The 16316-nt window shown below is 53.0% G+C and overlaps 1 protein-coding gene across 1 annotated transcript in view; it reads right to left on the bottom strand.

Moving 5' to 3' along the window:
- The window catches only part of KIAA1147 (KIAA1147 ortholog), a 28637-nt gene that overhangs the window by 4244 nt on the left and 8077 nt on the right, over window positions 1–16316 (bottom strand). Inside the window, exons 4-6 of the mRNA XM_006887229.1 lie at window positions 6198–6297; window positions 3798–3956; window positions 507–654 (exon numbers count right to left, since the gene is read on the bottom strand). Of these exons, the coding sequence (XP_006887291.1) occupies window positions 507–654; window positions 3798–3956; window positions 6198–6297 (407 nt within the window). The remainder of the gene's footprint in view (window positions 1–506; window positions 655–3797; window positions 3957–6197; window positions 6298–16316) is intronic.

The following is a 16316-nucleotide window of genomic DNA, read 5'->3' on the forward strand; positions in this document are numbered from 1 at the left end:
TCATCACCGCCCCTGCAGAAGCCCTGCCCACACCCACCCACCCTGCAGCTGCCCTCTTGTTTACAACTCTGCACTCTTCGTCCGCATCCCTCAGACGCACGTGGCTGAAGAAAACCTTCCTGACACCATGCAAGTTTATGTGACTGAGAGCAGAGCGGTGAGGAGGGGTAGGGGTGAGAGCACAGGACTGCGGTTTGGCGGGTAGAGAGAGTGGGGGAAGGAAGTGGGAAGGATCCTGGTGAAAAGACAGGGTGATGATGTGCAAGGTCCAATGGTGATGAATTTTGTAAAACATAACGCATGGGACTGATTGCATGAAACACAGTGTGAATGAGCAATAGTGTGAACAGCACAGCATATACAAGTTTTGTAAGCAAACCAATTTAAAATAAACCTGGAGGGGGAAGCTTATGCGACTGCTTAGGGTACCATCCTCTGTTCTAAAGGCAGAGCCCAAGCATAAGCTCCTCACTGGTGACCCATCATCAATGGCACTGCACCCTCACCTTCATCTCGGGGTACATGTAGCGGTGGATGGAAGGCAGCCAGTAGACGGGCGGCAGACCTCTTCCGGGACCATCATGGAGCCCCGCTTTCTTGTCTTCATAGAAGGCAGCCAGGTGTGAGTAGTGTCCTGGCATCTCCAGCTGGTGCCTGCAGCACACACGTGCACAACACATACAATATGTGTACACACACACATGACCGTGTACATACAACACACCCATGTGTGTCATGTTCACACACAACAGCCCATGCACAGAGGGTACACATACAACATACAAACACACACGACCGTGTACACACAGCACACCCATGTGTGTCATGTTCACACACAACAGCACATGCACAGAGGGTACACATACAACATACAAACACACACGGACACGAGCACACACAAACACAACTTGCACCCATGTGGACACACGCAGGGATAGTGAGAACAGGACTGGACCAAAGGCCCCAAGACACTCAGATGACCCCATCTTTGAGGCTGTGGGGTCTCCCCTGCTGGTGCTGCAGAAGGACTTGTCGGAGACGCTCATATGTGAGCCTGACACCCCGATAGCCCCATATCACCGTCCCCATCTCATGGGGCTAACAGCGCATGACTAACACCTGTTGTAGATTGAGATATGCCCGCTCCTGTACGTGGGGAGGGAGCACATGGAGGCACAGAGAGCCACGCTATCTGGGACCCATGCTTATCTGCTCTTTATTATCTGAAAAGATTAGGAAAAGCCACTTTTTATACAATGTCTGAAGTAAGAAAGGCAGTTCTCACTGGGTGTTCGTGATCCAAGGCCTCTCCTTTCCGCCCTGAATACTAACGTCAGAGAGAGCATCATTCACATGGACAACAGAGCTCACTGCGTGTGATCCAGTCACCCAAAGGTGGAAGCAAGCCCAGTGTCCACTCTCAGATGACTGGACATAGTGGGGTCTGCCGGTGTAAGAACATGGTTCAGATACGAGTGTTCACCATCATCCACTATAACCAAGAGGTGAAAATTAACAGAGGGGCATGCAATAGAGTCCATCCGTCAGTGGAACACTCCTCAGCCAGAAAGAGAAATGAGGTCTTCATCTCTGCTACCAGGCAGAGGAGCCTTGGAAATGAGGTGCTGAGTGAAGAAGTCGGACTCTAAAGGACAATAGTGTGTGACGCCACTGGGATGAAATAGGCAAATGCCCAGAGACCAGAGTTCACGCGTGGTTACGGGGTGGGAGGGAGGGGAAGGAGGTTACCCTCAGAGCCCTGTGCTGAGAACCACCTAGACCCAGGCGACGAGTAATGCCATGGGCCTACCCTAGAGAGAACAGAGAAAGCCTTCCCCTGGAGCTGGTGTCCTGAGAGGGGACCCCAGTGTCCTGATTGTGAGAGAATGGCTTCTGCTTGTTAGAGCCACCCCTTCGTGGTGTCTGTTACCACAGCACCAGGGAATTAAGGCATTCCTGCAGCTTCTTATATTCTCTGCAATTCCCATCATGTAAAGAGAAGGACCAGGAATACAGCCTCACTGAGCAAGGTGGGGACCTCCTCAGATGGCCAACCTGGGGACCACCCACTCCTCTGTCCATCCTCAGTTGCTCTTCAGGGTCAGTGATCTCGCTGTCCAGCTGGTAGCCAGTCACTCTCTGGCATCTGTGTCCCAGACGTGGCACCACCTCACCTCCCACACTGGGGCTGCCCTTCCTCCTGGTAACCCTGGCTATTAGCAGGCTTTCCTCAGCGTGAAGCAGACAGTGGAGGCATCTCATTCTTCTGGTGTGTGTGGGAGGGTAGATAGAGTAGACAGACAGAATGACCTGCAGGCTGTGGTCTCTCACACATGCCTTCTTTCAAGTCTGATCCGCCATGTTGGTCAGGCTGCCCTTAAGGTTCAGACCATTCATATAAAGGAGGACACAGGACAAGCCCATCATAAGACCTTCAGGAAGCTTACATTTTAAAAAGAAAAAAAGGTAACACCAATTCCATTTTTTAAAATGACCCATAAATGATGCTCTTCTCTGGGGATCAGCTCTGCGTTTAGGGCTATGTACTCTTGTTCTTCCTGGTCTCTCTCGGTCCGAAGCTCCACTGAAGTCAGTCTCCCACAGACGGTCTTGCTGGGATTGCAGTACTCGTGGGAGAGATCCCGGCCTCACAGCAACACATCAGTCGCCGCCGCACAACACTGAAAGACGGGAGGCGGACCCCATCCTGTTGTGTGACGTCGAGTCACCTGTGACTCATCCTACTCGATTCAGTAATCGATGCCCCTGGGAGCAGAAGCCACAAAATCAGACTATGTATGAAGTGGGGACAGATGGTGGCAAAGACCTCCTGGAAGTTTTAAAAAGCTGAGATGTCACTTTGATGACACATTTTTTTATGGTCCTCGGATTGGTGGACAGCTGGTCTAGATGGAGATGACTCTACTCCTCAAAGTCTCGGCAGCAAGAGACTTAATTCTGCTTTTGAAGGACTCTGGGTCCCCGTAAGTCATAACATTCATGCAGAGATTGACCAGTAAAGGCCGGTAGGACAGTCATCAGCTGGGTCTGGGCACACCCCTTTCCCCCCAACAGCTCCTTCTGCCTGGTGTGTCTGGTTGTTGATCTCGGTCACCTGACTAGAAGGTGGCAGAAATGAAAGAACTCTCTGGGGCCAGCTCCAGCCTCAGTTTCCCTGTTTGATGGGTGGAATGACACCCATCCCTCCTCCCTCTTCCTGAGAAAGGTAACCAGACACGTAGGAAGACAGTCTTTGTGAAGATGACGTCTTCCAGCTGCGCTGGTGATGGACAGAGCAGACCCCATGGCTGGTCCTCTCTCAAGGAGGCAGAGGGGTCCCACATGAGCACGGCACTCCCATCCCACGCTTCCCCTGGATGACAGATGCTCAGAGAACAGGCCAGAGGACAGAAACAACAGTGGAGAAAAGAAAGACCCGAGAATGGAAGGGTGTTCATGCTTGTGATGGTCGCTACAGTCACGGCTGTCAACCAGGCCACAGTTCAGTCTCACCCCAGGCTCTGGGACGAGCATACTGAGCCTGGAGCCCCCACTTCCTGCGGGGGCCCGTGCAGAGTGGCACCCCTTTCCAGGGTGCGATTTGTGTCCAGCAGTCTCTTGCCAGCAGCCTGTGGCCCAATGGCTCCGTTCTGAGGACGCCATAACCGCACGGACACCAACCATAATTGGCCCACATGGATACTGGGTCAGAACAACCACCTGAAGCCCAGGGATGGGGCGATGGCTACACCAATCGCAGCACCACCAGCTGCCGCCCGGAGACTCCCGCCACCTACCGCACTTGGTTCTCCAGGAAATGCATGTAGCGGTAGAGCAGGGTGTAGGAGGGCGAGAGGATGCCCACCGACTTCATGCGGGCGCCGCGCTCCAGTTCGCTCTCCACCGGCATGTTGGCGAAGCAGGCCAGGCCGAAGAAGGGCCCCTTCCGGAAATAGCTGGAAGAGACCGAATGCAATGTGTGGTGTGCCTCAAAATCCCAGACTTGAGGACCAGGGTTTTGTTTTTGTTTCTTACTTTTTTACATACATTCATTGTTGCACACTTTCCTGCCTGCCCACTCCTCCCCCCTAGTTTGCTTTTCTCTTTGACAATTTAAAAAAAATTTTTTTTTTTAAAAAAATCCTTGCATTGTTATACAACCCCTGCCCCCAGTGCACTCCACTATGCAGGTTTCATTCTGGACTCTTGTCATGATAATACTCCCTAATCATATATCCTGAGGATCAGTTTATCTTCGAGATACCGTCCCAACTCAAGCAAATTAATCATGTCTCGTGCTCCAAATATGGAGCTCCAGTGGCAAGAAACTGTGCTGCAATCCTGAAGGTTAGCGGTTCGAGGCCACCATCTGCTTCACAGGAGAAAGATGGGCAGTTTCCTCCCGTGCAATTAACAACCTGTGAAAACCGCCAGAGGGTCAGCTATGTGTTTGTTCTGACTCTATGGTGCACAACAACAACAACAGTCCTCCAAACGGCAAAGTCTGGCCCGAAAACAAACCTTGTGGGAGCCTTGGAGAACATTTAGTCCAAGGCACTCCAGTGCTGGCAGCCGAGCTGGTGTCCCCTGCCCCACAAGGATCTCCCATCCCAGCCCGTGCAGAAGTCCTGTCGCCGGGGGTGGTTGACACAGAGCCAGCAGCATCTCATCGTGATCCCGTGGACGACAGAGCGAAGCCCTGCCTGACCCCCCCCACCACCCGCAGTCTCTGCGGTGCAGAAGCCCCTGCTGACATGCTCTGTCCACCATCCTTTTGAGGTCTTCTTTTTCACTGACCCTCTACTTTTCCAGACATGATGGACTTCTCCCAGGACTGCCCCCAACATGTACAAATACAGTTGTCACTGCTTAAACGTACATTCACAGGTAGCTAAAACGCCAGGCAGTTTCACAAAGTCAGTGACGATGAAAACACTGGCGGCAGCAGAAACGACAGTGCGAGTGTGCTGTCAAAGTCACGTGACCAGAAGCATGACTGTGAGTGATCCTGACAGCACAACCCACGCGCACGCAGAGACTCACAAAGCCAGTCAGCCGAACGCACCAGCCTGGCAGCCACAGGCATACGTGCCAAGCGGGCTCACAGAGATGTTTCTCTTGTTACAACTAACCACAGGATCATTTTGTACTAAATAATACATTTCTGCTGAGACACTGCACAAAAATATTGTGGCCTGTCATTCTGGTGCCCCTCCCTCTGAGAGTCGCGTGGCGTGGTCTCCATCTGCGACATCCTTTAGTGATACCCTCAGTCACACAACCCCACTGACGAGACAGCCAAGACCCTAGATCAAGGCCTCAGTTCTGGGACCAGGATGGGGCCGCTGGCAGTTTTGCTGTCTTACTGCTCTGGACCATGGACCATCCATCCCTGCTCTCCTGTATCAGAGCTAATGACTGGATGGAGATCCAGAAAAAAGGCCAGTCTTTGAGGGCGGTGTGCAACCTCGGTGCTCCTTGCAGGCAAGGCTGGTCAAACGTCTCACACACTTGGGGTTTGCTGTCAGGGGCACTAGTCCTTGGGAAAAGGCATCACACTTGGGAAACCAGAAGTCAGCGGAGAGAGAAAGACTCTCAATGAGATAGATTGACACAGTGGCTGCAGCAATGGGCTGGGGCCTGGGGGAGACTGGGAGGATGGTTCAAGACAGGGCAGGCTTTAACTTGTTCATAGGGTCACTCTAAGTCATAGGACGGCACCTAACACCAGCACAACGGACTCCTTCATGAGCGTAAGCCACGTGGATCCCCCACGCCAGCACGCCCTGAGTCTCATCATAAGCAGGTCGCGAGCAGAGCTGCCGTTTGACTTCCTCCTCTTCCTTCACTTGTGTCCAGCATGGTTTCAGTTAGCTCGTTTAATCACGAGCAAAACAACCCCTTACCACGGACAGCTTCCTCTCATCACGTAACCCGAAGTGAGCGGAGCTGAAACGTCCCCCTTTGATCCCACCCGAACCTCTAGTGAGGGCCACGTCCTTTGTTAGAAGGTGCACAACCATCTGTGGTGGGAGTTCTTAACTGTTCATGAAACCCACAGAGAACCTGACAAAACCCAAGATCTTCTTGTTGGAAATGCTGGTGCAGAAACGAGACTGTTCCCACGTGGTCATTCCCCGAGGCCACGAGGGAGACACAGCGGAGAGAAGGGGGAGCAGAGGGCCACCGGGACTCACATGAAATCCGACTGGATCTTGTGAGAGCCACTGGCCATAGATTTGAACTCCACCCCTTCAAGGTCGATGTCTTGAGGTAAGCACCATTCCACCATGTTTCCTGCAGAAAAGTTAAGGCACGTTAGAGAAACATCATCTAAGAGAAGGATCGAGCCCAGGGCTTAGCGCAAGGAGCTTCCCCACAGACGGCTTGCTGGGCCGCACTGACAGAACCCCCAGAATGCTCAGTGACTCATCCCATCTCTCACACGTGTGACCATGCCCATGGCCAGGTGGCCAGGAAGGGATCTCTGATTTCTCCCTTCTAGCGAAGCCATTTTTTATTCTGCCTTTCAGCTTGGTCATTTCTAAATCACATTGCACAGCCTTGCTTTTTTACATCTATGTTCTTCACAGAACGTGAACCTGTTTGAAATGGTTTCACGGCGGCTGATGGAAACAAGCCAGTGTCTGTATTGCACAGCAACCAGATCTCTCTCTTTTATTTTAATGAAAGTTTACAGAGACTTCGGATTTCCATTCATTCATTGTTGCACTTTCCTCCCCGCCCACCCCTCCCCCACAGTTTGCTTTTCTCTTTGAAAAGTAAGAAACTTCTTTCATTGTTATACAACACCCCACCACCACCAGTCCACTCAATATGCAGTTTTCATTCTGGACTCCTATCATGACAATAATACCTAATTATATATTCCTTTTAAACAGTTCTCTCCCTCATCTGTTTCAATGCAGTATCCATTATTTACCCCCTCTTACTTTCCTCCCAACCCTGATGTCAGTCCCGTCTTACAACAGTGACACTATGCAGTATTTGTCCTTTTGTGACTGAGATACTTTGCTCAGCATAATGTCCTCCAGGGTCACCTATTTTGAATAATATTGCATGAGTTCCTTGTTTTCCAATGCAGCGTAGTATTCCACTGTGTGAATATACCACAGCTTCTCTGTCCATTCATTTGTTGATGGGCACTTGGGTTGTTTGCAACGTTTTTGCTATTGTGTACAAAGCTGCACCAAACATGAGTGTGCATATATCTGCTTGGGTGCAACCTGATCTCTTGAAAGTTAGATGTGGATTGAGTAGAAAACGGGTGTTGGCGCCCTACTCAAAGATGGCAGTCATCTTTTCACTGTGTGTGTGTGTGTGTGTGTGTGTGTGTGTGTGTAGTTGGCCATCATCTCTGAGTGGGGCAACAATGCATGTTTCCACTTGGGTCAGAGTTCAGTGCAGCAACGTTCAGTTGCTACACGACACGGCACATACATTGTGCCCCTGTGTTTGCTGGCTGCACGGAGCCATTTAGAACTGGTTCAGATCTCCCTCAGCTCCTCATCTCTAACTCTCTTCAGAACGCACTTGGCGATCGGAGATATATCTCAGTGGACAGACTCAGTGTGCCATCTCTACACAATGGATGCCACACAGCCACAGAGAGAGAGGACAATGGACTACCACATAGCCACAGAGAGAGGGGACGTGGGCTGCCACACAGCCACAGAGAGGGGACGTGGGCTGCCACAGAGAGAGGGGAAGTCCTGAAGCAGCCCACCCTCCCGGATGGACCTGGCAGTACCTTGCTGAGAGATAGGAGTCGGTCACATAACGACAGTGTATGCGCTCATTGACGTGAAATAAATACCTACAGTGAAATTCGTGGGAGTTGGCACTAGACAGGACTACCTTGGTTTTTCCAGGTCTTGAAAGTGTCCTCCCACTTTCCTGTCACTCTCATCAGTGAAAAATATTTGTGCTTTCCTTCTCTGAAAGGTTTCCACCTTTCAGAGGTTTGACTGCATTTAGAAACCAAAGAGCATTAGTGTTTCTTAGCAGTGAGGACAACTGGTGGCCTAGTGGGTAAGGAGTTGTGCTGCCAACCCAAAGGCAGGTGGTTTGAATCTACCAGCTGCTCCAGGGAGAAAGATAGGCAATCTCCTCCTGTGCCATTTACAGCCTCTGAAAACCCACTGGAGGGCCAGCTACGTGCCAGTTCCTACACAACAGCAATGAAAGAGCTGGTTTTGCTGAGGGTCATTGCATTTATGTGGAATGATCTGGAAAAGGACAGTGAGAAGGGCCACAGGGCCCGAAGGCTGCGGGCCATCGCTGACTTGCCACGTAGCAGCTGCTGAATTGGAGCTTTGCTGTGTGTTTCCCCCTCGCTAACAGGTGCTGGAGTCACATGACAGTGCACTGTTTGGTTTTGCTGTGTTTGTAATTGTCATCTGAACGAAGGTTTACGGAGCGGATCGGTTTTCCACCTCTCTTTTGCTTTGTGCTACTGACCACACTCCCCATGTCACCTCACCCCACTTCCTCCTGTATTTCTGGTTTCCATGCCTCCTTCCCTCTTAGCCTTTCCTGGCTTCAGAGCTTTGTCCCTGAGCAAATACTGGGCCTTTATCGAGTGGCTGGTTCTAAGGAGTGCTTGTCTCTCCGGGCTACCACTCAGTTCCAGACTGCCTGGCGGTTGGCTGAAAATCAGATACCACGCTGTTTGGGTTCTTTCCTGTTTCTCTGATGAGTGAAGCTCTCGTGCTTCCTCTCTCCTCCCTCAGATGAGGTCCTTCTTGGAGGTTCAGCCTTCAGGTCTCTGCTTCTAGTACTTGGGGCTCGTGCCGAGCCACTCGCTGCTACAGCCACACAGAACTTATTGTTTCCCAAAATTATTTGGCCAATGAATCTATTTTTTTCAGGAATATCGTAAGGGAGTCCTTTTATAGAAGACATTTTTAGGAACACTGGCTTATCAGAGGCTGTAAACGGCCCCTCCGCATCCACCCTTCCTCCTTTTACAATATATTCTTAGCTCAGCACAGGGCTTCCCCAGAAAAGATTGCTCTTCAGACCCTCCTCACTCCTGGGCATGTCCACAGAGGCGCCTGGGTGGGGCAGCTGAGTGCCCAAGTACCAGCCGATGAGTGGTACCTCGAACCCACCCGCAGAATCTTGGAAGACCAGCATGGCCACCTGTTTCCCAAAGGCCACTGCCACGAAGCTCAACCCTGCACTCATGGGATCAGTGTGTCGGCAGCCAACGACAATGTGCCCGCATGTAAATTCTGGCCAATCAGAGGTGGGCAGAAGTATTCCCAGGCTGTTCCTTAACTGGAAGGAGCTTGCTGAGCTGCCTCCGGGCCCCTCCCTCCAGCATGGCCTTGCTGATGCGGTCTTTGATATTGAAGATGCAGCGTCCACCCAAGGATCTTGGATCAAATGTGGAAGGAACTTGAGCTGGATTCGTGCGTGGCCTCGTGGATCCGAGCCAGGTGAGTCCTGTTACATGAGATCAGCCTTATCTTGATTGGCTGTTCATTTGAGTCTCTGGTCCTCACTGCCAAGTTCATGCCCTAGATACCAAGGTGGACCAATGACATTCTGCTACCAGCCTGGTTCACAGGGGTCCCTGGGCTCCCCTGCCCCGGGGTCAGCATCACTTGCCCAAAATTGAAGGAGAGTCAACACTGTGCACTTTCAGATGGACATATGGCCCTTTGGGCTGGGGAGAAGAGTGCATGGAGTCGGGGTGGGTGGAGGTCAGCAAATGGAACAGACATCAGGGTAGGAACAGTTATCTCAACACTCCCCACTCCCGCCCCTAAAGAAAACATTCCTTGCCTGTAGGAAGAGACCAGTGGATTTTGTGAGGCTGTACTTCCCACAGGAGACCGCCCATTTTTCTCCTGAGAAGCAGCTGGGGGACTCAGGCAGCCAGAGGGGTGCCGCCTCTGGTTACCAGTGCCCATGTGTCCAGATAAGAGACAGCCAGGTGGAGGTCACGTGATGAGGGCTACAAGCTACGAAGCTCCTAGGGCCACCAGAAGTCAGAGGGACAAGGAGGGAGCTCACACCGGGGCCTCCAGAGGGAACCTGGCCCTGCAACCAGAACCACGAGACCGTACATTTCTGTCTTATAATCTACTCTCATCATGATAGGTAACATCATGGCAGATGGAGTAAAGACTCAAATTACTTGTCAATTTAATTTTATTTGGATCCACAATCATACTCATGATAGCAGCAGTCAAGACATCAAAAGTTGTGCTGCATTGAAGAAATCTGTCAGGGACTTGTACAAAGTTTTAAAGAGCAAGAATATCAGTTTAAAGACTAAGGTGCACCTGATCCAAACCATGGTCTTTTCAGTTCCTTCCTATGCATAAAGATACCCGAGGCACTGATGCCTTTGAGTTGTGATGCTGGCGGAGAGTCTGCAATATGTCCTGGACGGCCAAAAGAACAAACAGGTCTGTCTTGGAGGAGGTGCAGCTAGGGTGCTCTGAGGCAAGGGGTCGAAACTGTGTCTCCTACACTTTGGGCGTGTTGTTAGACAGTGCATGGAAAAAGACATCATACTGAGAAAGGTAGAGGGTTATCGAAAAAGAGGAAGACCTTCAACAACACGGGCTGGCCTGTTGAGGACGACAGTGGCTTTGAGCACAGTGGAGATCATGATGCTGGCACAGGACAGGCCAAGGTCAAGTCTGTTCACAGAATGGCTGTGAATCATAGTTGGATAGATAGCACCTAACAACAACACTTCACCACCACCACCTCAACAAGTTGCTCAAAGTGAGGGGACTTGAAACATTTGCCACAAAAGATTAAAGAATAGAGCCTTCAATATGGATTGCATCTCAATATAAAAAAGACAAAAATATTCACCACTAGACAAATAAGCAACATCATGGTAGATGGAGAAAAGACTGAGCTGTCAATGATTCCACCTTACTCACAGTCATCCCCCTTGGTACTTGCAGTCAGTGGATCAGGTGATGTACTGGGAAAGTCTGCTGACGAGGGAGCCACTCCAAATTACTGAGGAGCAATGATGTCAATTTAAAGACTAAGGTGCACCTGATTCAGGCCATGGTTTTTTTCAATCACTCGCTATGATTCTGAAAGCTGCACAATAAATAAGGATGGGAGAATCCTTTGAGCTGTGGCATTCCAGAAGAGAGCTAAGTATCGCAGGAACTGCCAAAAGAACAGGTATGTCTTGGATGCAGCCAGAGTGCTTCGTCTCACATACTTGAGCCTGTTACTAGGAGAGGCTATTCCTTGGAGAGGGACATCAGGCATGGAATGGTGGAGTCAACAAAACAGAGGAAGAATCTCAATGAGACGGATTGACACAGTGACTGCAGCAACGGGCTCCAGTGTGTCCGATGAGGATGGTGCAGGATAGGACAGGGTTCAGATCTGTTGTTCACAGGGTCGCTAGGAGTCACACTTGACCTGAGGGCACCAAACACCACCACACAACAATCCATGATGCTTTGTTACAATGGTCCTAGGAAATAAAGTGACCACAAAGGACTTTGCAACAACAAAGAATAACTGTAGCCATACCCAAAGAAGGTAGGAGAGTGCAGACACACAGATAAAAGGCATCCTTCTGCAGGATATGAGGTCAGTCTCTAAGTGTGGAAACCAAAGAAACGTGGAGCGTGCAGGTGCTGAAAGGAAGCACAGCTGGACGGCCCAGCACCCCCCACGATGAGCTATACGGGGCCTGAAAGTCCTCAGTGGGAGCACTGTCCAGCGCTCAGAGCACAGCCGGCCCAGGCTCAATGCCCAAGGTTCTCCCACTGTGTAGGGAGCTCCCCTGCCCGCACCCACTTGAAGGACTCAGCCTGTGGGGCCGGAAGGGTCCATGGGAAGGAGCGGTCTTGCAGGACAACCAGCCAGAAGTGAGGCCCATTTAACCAGTGCCGCTTCCCATAGCTTACTCCCCTCCTGCCTGTCCCCTCCCTTCTTGTCCAGACCTGTCACTGTCCCTCCAGGTCCTGCTCTCCTCTGAACCACAAGGAGGAGTAAGAACAAATGTCTGCATCACACACACCTACAGTCATTCAACAAATGCTGCTTAGACATGACCCGACAGTGCTGAAGGTCTGTGCAGCCCTCCCTGTCTCAGCGCGTGGACCCCAGAGGATCAGATGTGGACCCCCCAGAGGGCGGCGGCTTGTGCAGCCCGCCCTGTCTCAGCACATGGACCCCAGAGGATTGGACGTGGACCCCAGAGGGCGGCAGTTTGTGCAGCCCGTCCTATCACTGAGTGTGGACCCCAAGGATGGCGTCTTGTGCAGCCCGCCCTGTCTCAGCACGTGGACCCCAGAGGATTGGACGTGGACCCCAAGGATGGTGGCTTGTGCAGCCCACCTTGTCTCAGAGCGTGGACCCCTGTGGGTGGTGGCTCTGTGGTCAGGCAGCCAGCTGGGCGGTGGCATGCAGACGTTCTGACGTCACCATGCCATCTCAGACACGCCAGCCTGGGTGTCCACGCACCTGCTCCAACACTAAACTACCAGCTCCCAGGCCCAGCCACGCACAGAGCACCTGTGTGCTGCTCATGAGGAAATGCTCAGCTGGTAATGAAAGGCTAGAGGTTCAAGTCCACCCAGAGGCCTCAGGAGAAATGCCTGGCCATGTGCACCCAGGCCCTCAACACTGACCCGCAGGCAACTCCTCTCTGGCCCAGCGGTCAGCACCGCTGGAGTGGACATGAAGGCAGTGGGCTCGTGTGCCCCACGTGGCCTGTCCTCCAGCCGTTTCTGCATCATGAGAAGTCTCCCAGGCGGGTGTGGGTCTCTTCTCTTGGGGAGCAGCCACGGGCTGTTGTCTGGAAAATCCCTCAGAAAGCTCTACACAAACTCTAAAGGGAGCACCCTCCCTGCTGGCTGGTGGGTGACCTCGCCCTGAAAGCATGCCGTTTGCCAAGCCTGGGACCTGTAGGTGTGACCGTGACTCATTTTCTTATGCTAATGAGGTGATAACCACATAGAACTCAGTCCTTGCCATCCTGTCAGAATCAACATCGGCTCTGAGCGGGCTCCTGAGAAATCACACAGGACATTGTCCATCTTCAACCTGGGGAGCAGCGCGGAGATTCGAACTGTCAGAGAGGCACATCCTGGTGTTAGCTGCACAGCTCTCTACAGATGAGGCCACCAGAGCGCCCCACGTACGGCTCCCTCCCGGACAAACACCCAGCCTGCTGCCGTGGCTCACAGCAACTGGAGGACAGCGCAGAGCCAGCTGACGCTTCCCACTCCGGGAGCAGGCCACCTCATCCTCCTCCTGTCAGGCAGCAGATAGACTAGAACTGCTGACCTTGGGGTTAACAGCCAGTGCGTAACCACTGCACCACCAGGGCTCTGGGAACTGCAGGATTTTCTGTGCGGTGAGAGTCCTGGCCATCAGCCTTGGGCGGTGGTGTTGTTGTGTGCTGTCAATTTACAACTAACCCCGAAGGGCAGAGTGGAACCACCCTAAGGGCTTCCAACTTGTCCTCCTCATGGGAGCTGATGGCCTCGGTTTAAGTGAAAGTTTATAAATTACATTGCTTTTACATTCAGTCAGTTATGAACATTATAACACTGATTACAGTTGATTAATGTAATTAACTTATTCCAGTGACAAACCAAATTCTTATTATGTGCTGTTTTTTCCTGTGGAGCAGCTGGGGGGTTGAACCTCTCACTTTCTGGTGAACAGCTGAGCACGTAATGGGTGCACAGCTGGACGCTGTTAGGGTTGTGCCGAGCAGTGTCTTATGAAGGGGATCTGGGCGCAGACACCCCCAGGGAGCGGCCGAGTGATGCCAGTGGCAGATGCAGTGACTGTGGCTGAGAACGGACAGCAGGACCCTCCCCGCTCACACACCGTGGAAAAGCCCTCCGAGGTGGGGAGCAGGCCCCTCTGTCTCAGTAGCACGAAGATGGGGGTCCCCAGACGGGAATCCCTCGGAGCTTCGTTTCACCAACACAGGCCCCGAGACCTCGGAAGGGTGGCCTCCGCCCAGCTTCTGCTCGTTGCAGGGAGCCCTGGTAGTTAGGTCGATTACTGTTGGGCTGTTGACCAAACAGTTGGGGGAGGCGCTGAGCGAGCTTCGGAAGCGCTGTGGGGCAGTCCTTCTCTGTCCCTAAGAGTCGGACTCGACCCGAAGCTGGTGGACTTGGTTCTGCTCCTGACCATGTTGTTTGGAGGAGCTATTCCTCGGGGTGGAGGTGGAAGTGGGGGAGACATGCCTGGGAAGGTGGAGGGTCAGCAAAAGAGAGGCTGATGGACAGAGTGACAGCAGCAGTGGGCTCAAGTGTGTCAGAGACGATGAGACCGTGCAGGATGGGACAGGGTGAGGTCTGTTGTTCACAGGGTCGCTATGGGTCACATTCCACCGGACAGCACCTCACAACCTGAACAGAGAGCCGGGCTTTCACTTTCCGTCAGTGCAGACACACGCCTGGGCTCCAGGCACTCAGGGCCATGGAGTAAGTCTGGATTTCTCGCCACCCTTCAGAAAAGGACAAAGAACAATGACAAAGGAACAACTCTCGATGCAATGGGATGGCACAGCGGCTACAACAATGGGTCCCCACAGAGCGGCAGCTGACGATGGTGTGGGCTCGGAACTGTGTCAGGCGGAGGTAGCAGGCCACAAAGGAGACACTCGGAACAACACAGCGCTCCTGCTGACCTCACGAGGGCCACAGAAGCCTCCAGGCAACACTCCAACAACACAACCCTCCTGCAAGGTGCTGCCTCACAGAGTGAAGCCTCACAGCGTGAATTCACTCGGACCTCATGCCCAGAAAGTAAAACACCTACAGCAACTGACTTTGGCTCTTACATGGTTTTAACAGACTTAAAGCCTCCAAGGATGAGCACATGTGTGAAGCGCAGGGGAAAAGAATCGGTTCAAAGAGCCCTGAGAGGAAGCCGTACATCCTGGGATTTGAAGGCCGCCATATGTCAACCCATATGTCTTAGGAGAGCTGCAGCCCGGGCCTCTGACGTGAGGATGGAGAGACTCCAGCTCACACAGCATCAGCAGAGACCAGCCCTGGGAAGGACATCATGCTCAGGGAGACCCCAGCTCACATGGTAGTAGCGGGCACCAGCCCTGGGAAGGACATGATCTCGGGGAGACCCCATCTCTCCTGGCATCAGCAGGGGCCAGTCCCTGGGAAGGACATGATGCTCGGGGAAGTGGATGGTCGATCGAAAGGACAGGGACTGGCCCCTGGCTGCAGGAATGCGCTCAATCACAGCAGAGCTGAGGGCATGCAGGGTCGCTGAGGTCACCTGACGACCTGCCAGCCCGGGGCTGACTCCCAGGCTTCTACTGTGCACAGAAACTCTTGTATTTCACAGACCACTGTTGGCACAGTGGGCGAGGGGTAGGCTGTTACCCAGAGGCTCAGTGGTTCGAGCCCAGCTGCCACGGCCCAGCACGCACGTGGGGCTGCTCCATGTCGACCTCACCCTGGGAACCTGACCTACAGACTTCCTGGTCGCGCCGAGCCCACAGCAGTGCGCCTGGTTCTGGGGTGGGGACGGGGCGCCGTGGCTGTAAGTGTATGGAGGCAGTGGGCCAGGCCTTTCTCCTGTTGGCACCACAGGGTGGGTCTGAACTCCCGACCTCTTGGTTAGAAGCCCAGTGCTGGATGTTTGCACACGCGGACAACCCAGGGACACACGTGCAGGCTGCGAGTCAGAGGCAGCCCAGCAGTGACGGGTTTGAGTTTTTGTTGGTTTTTTTTTTTTTGTCCCTGTGCACAGACGTCCAGGGAAGAAATAGAAACCCCGGCAGATGGCCACAGCCTGACTTCTCCCCGGGACCACGCGCAGGTGAGTCACCACGGCCTGGGTGGGTCCTGCTCGCGTGGGGTCACCACGTGTCCCCCAGCAGCTGGTGGGAAGGCTCGAGTCAGTCACTCTCAAACACTTTCTCCTGGGCAGGCGGTGGGGCTGGCCTTTGGGTGGACGCTCTTCAGAGCCCGCTGCAGCTCTTGATAATTCTCCCACCCCACTGACCATCACTTCCCGGCCCAGCTCTGCTGCTGTAAGTGAGGTGACATGGCAGCGTCCAGCTCTGCACTGACCCCACCCCCGTGGGGCTCCTCTTCTGGTCATCACCACACTCCACAGTCCAGTGAAAACGTGTGCCCATCAAACCCAGAACACATGAGGGTGGGCGTCTGCGTGAGAGGGGCGAGCAGGGGCTCCCATGCACTAAAGTGGCCCCGCTGGGCAAGGGCCAAACCGAACACCCCCAGCCCGAGTCGGCTCTGGCACAGAGACCCTCCAGCATGTTTCCGAGGTGGTGAATCTTTACG

Source organism: Elephantulus edwardii, unplaced genomic scaffold (assembly GCF_000299155.1).
Source record: "Elephantulus edwardii isolate Elephantulus edwardi_28Jun2011 unplaced genomic scaffold, EleEdw1.0 scaffold00055, whole genome shotgun sequence".
Lineage (NCBI taxonomy): Eukaryota > Metazoa > Chordata > Mammalia > Macroscelidea > Macroscelididae > Elephantulus > Elephantulus edwardii.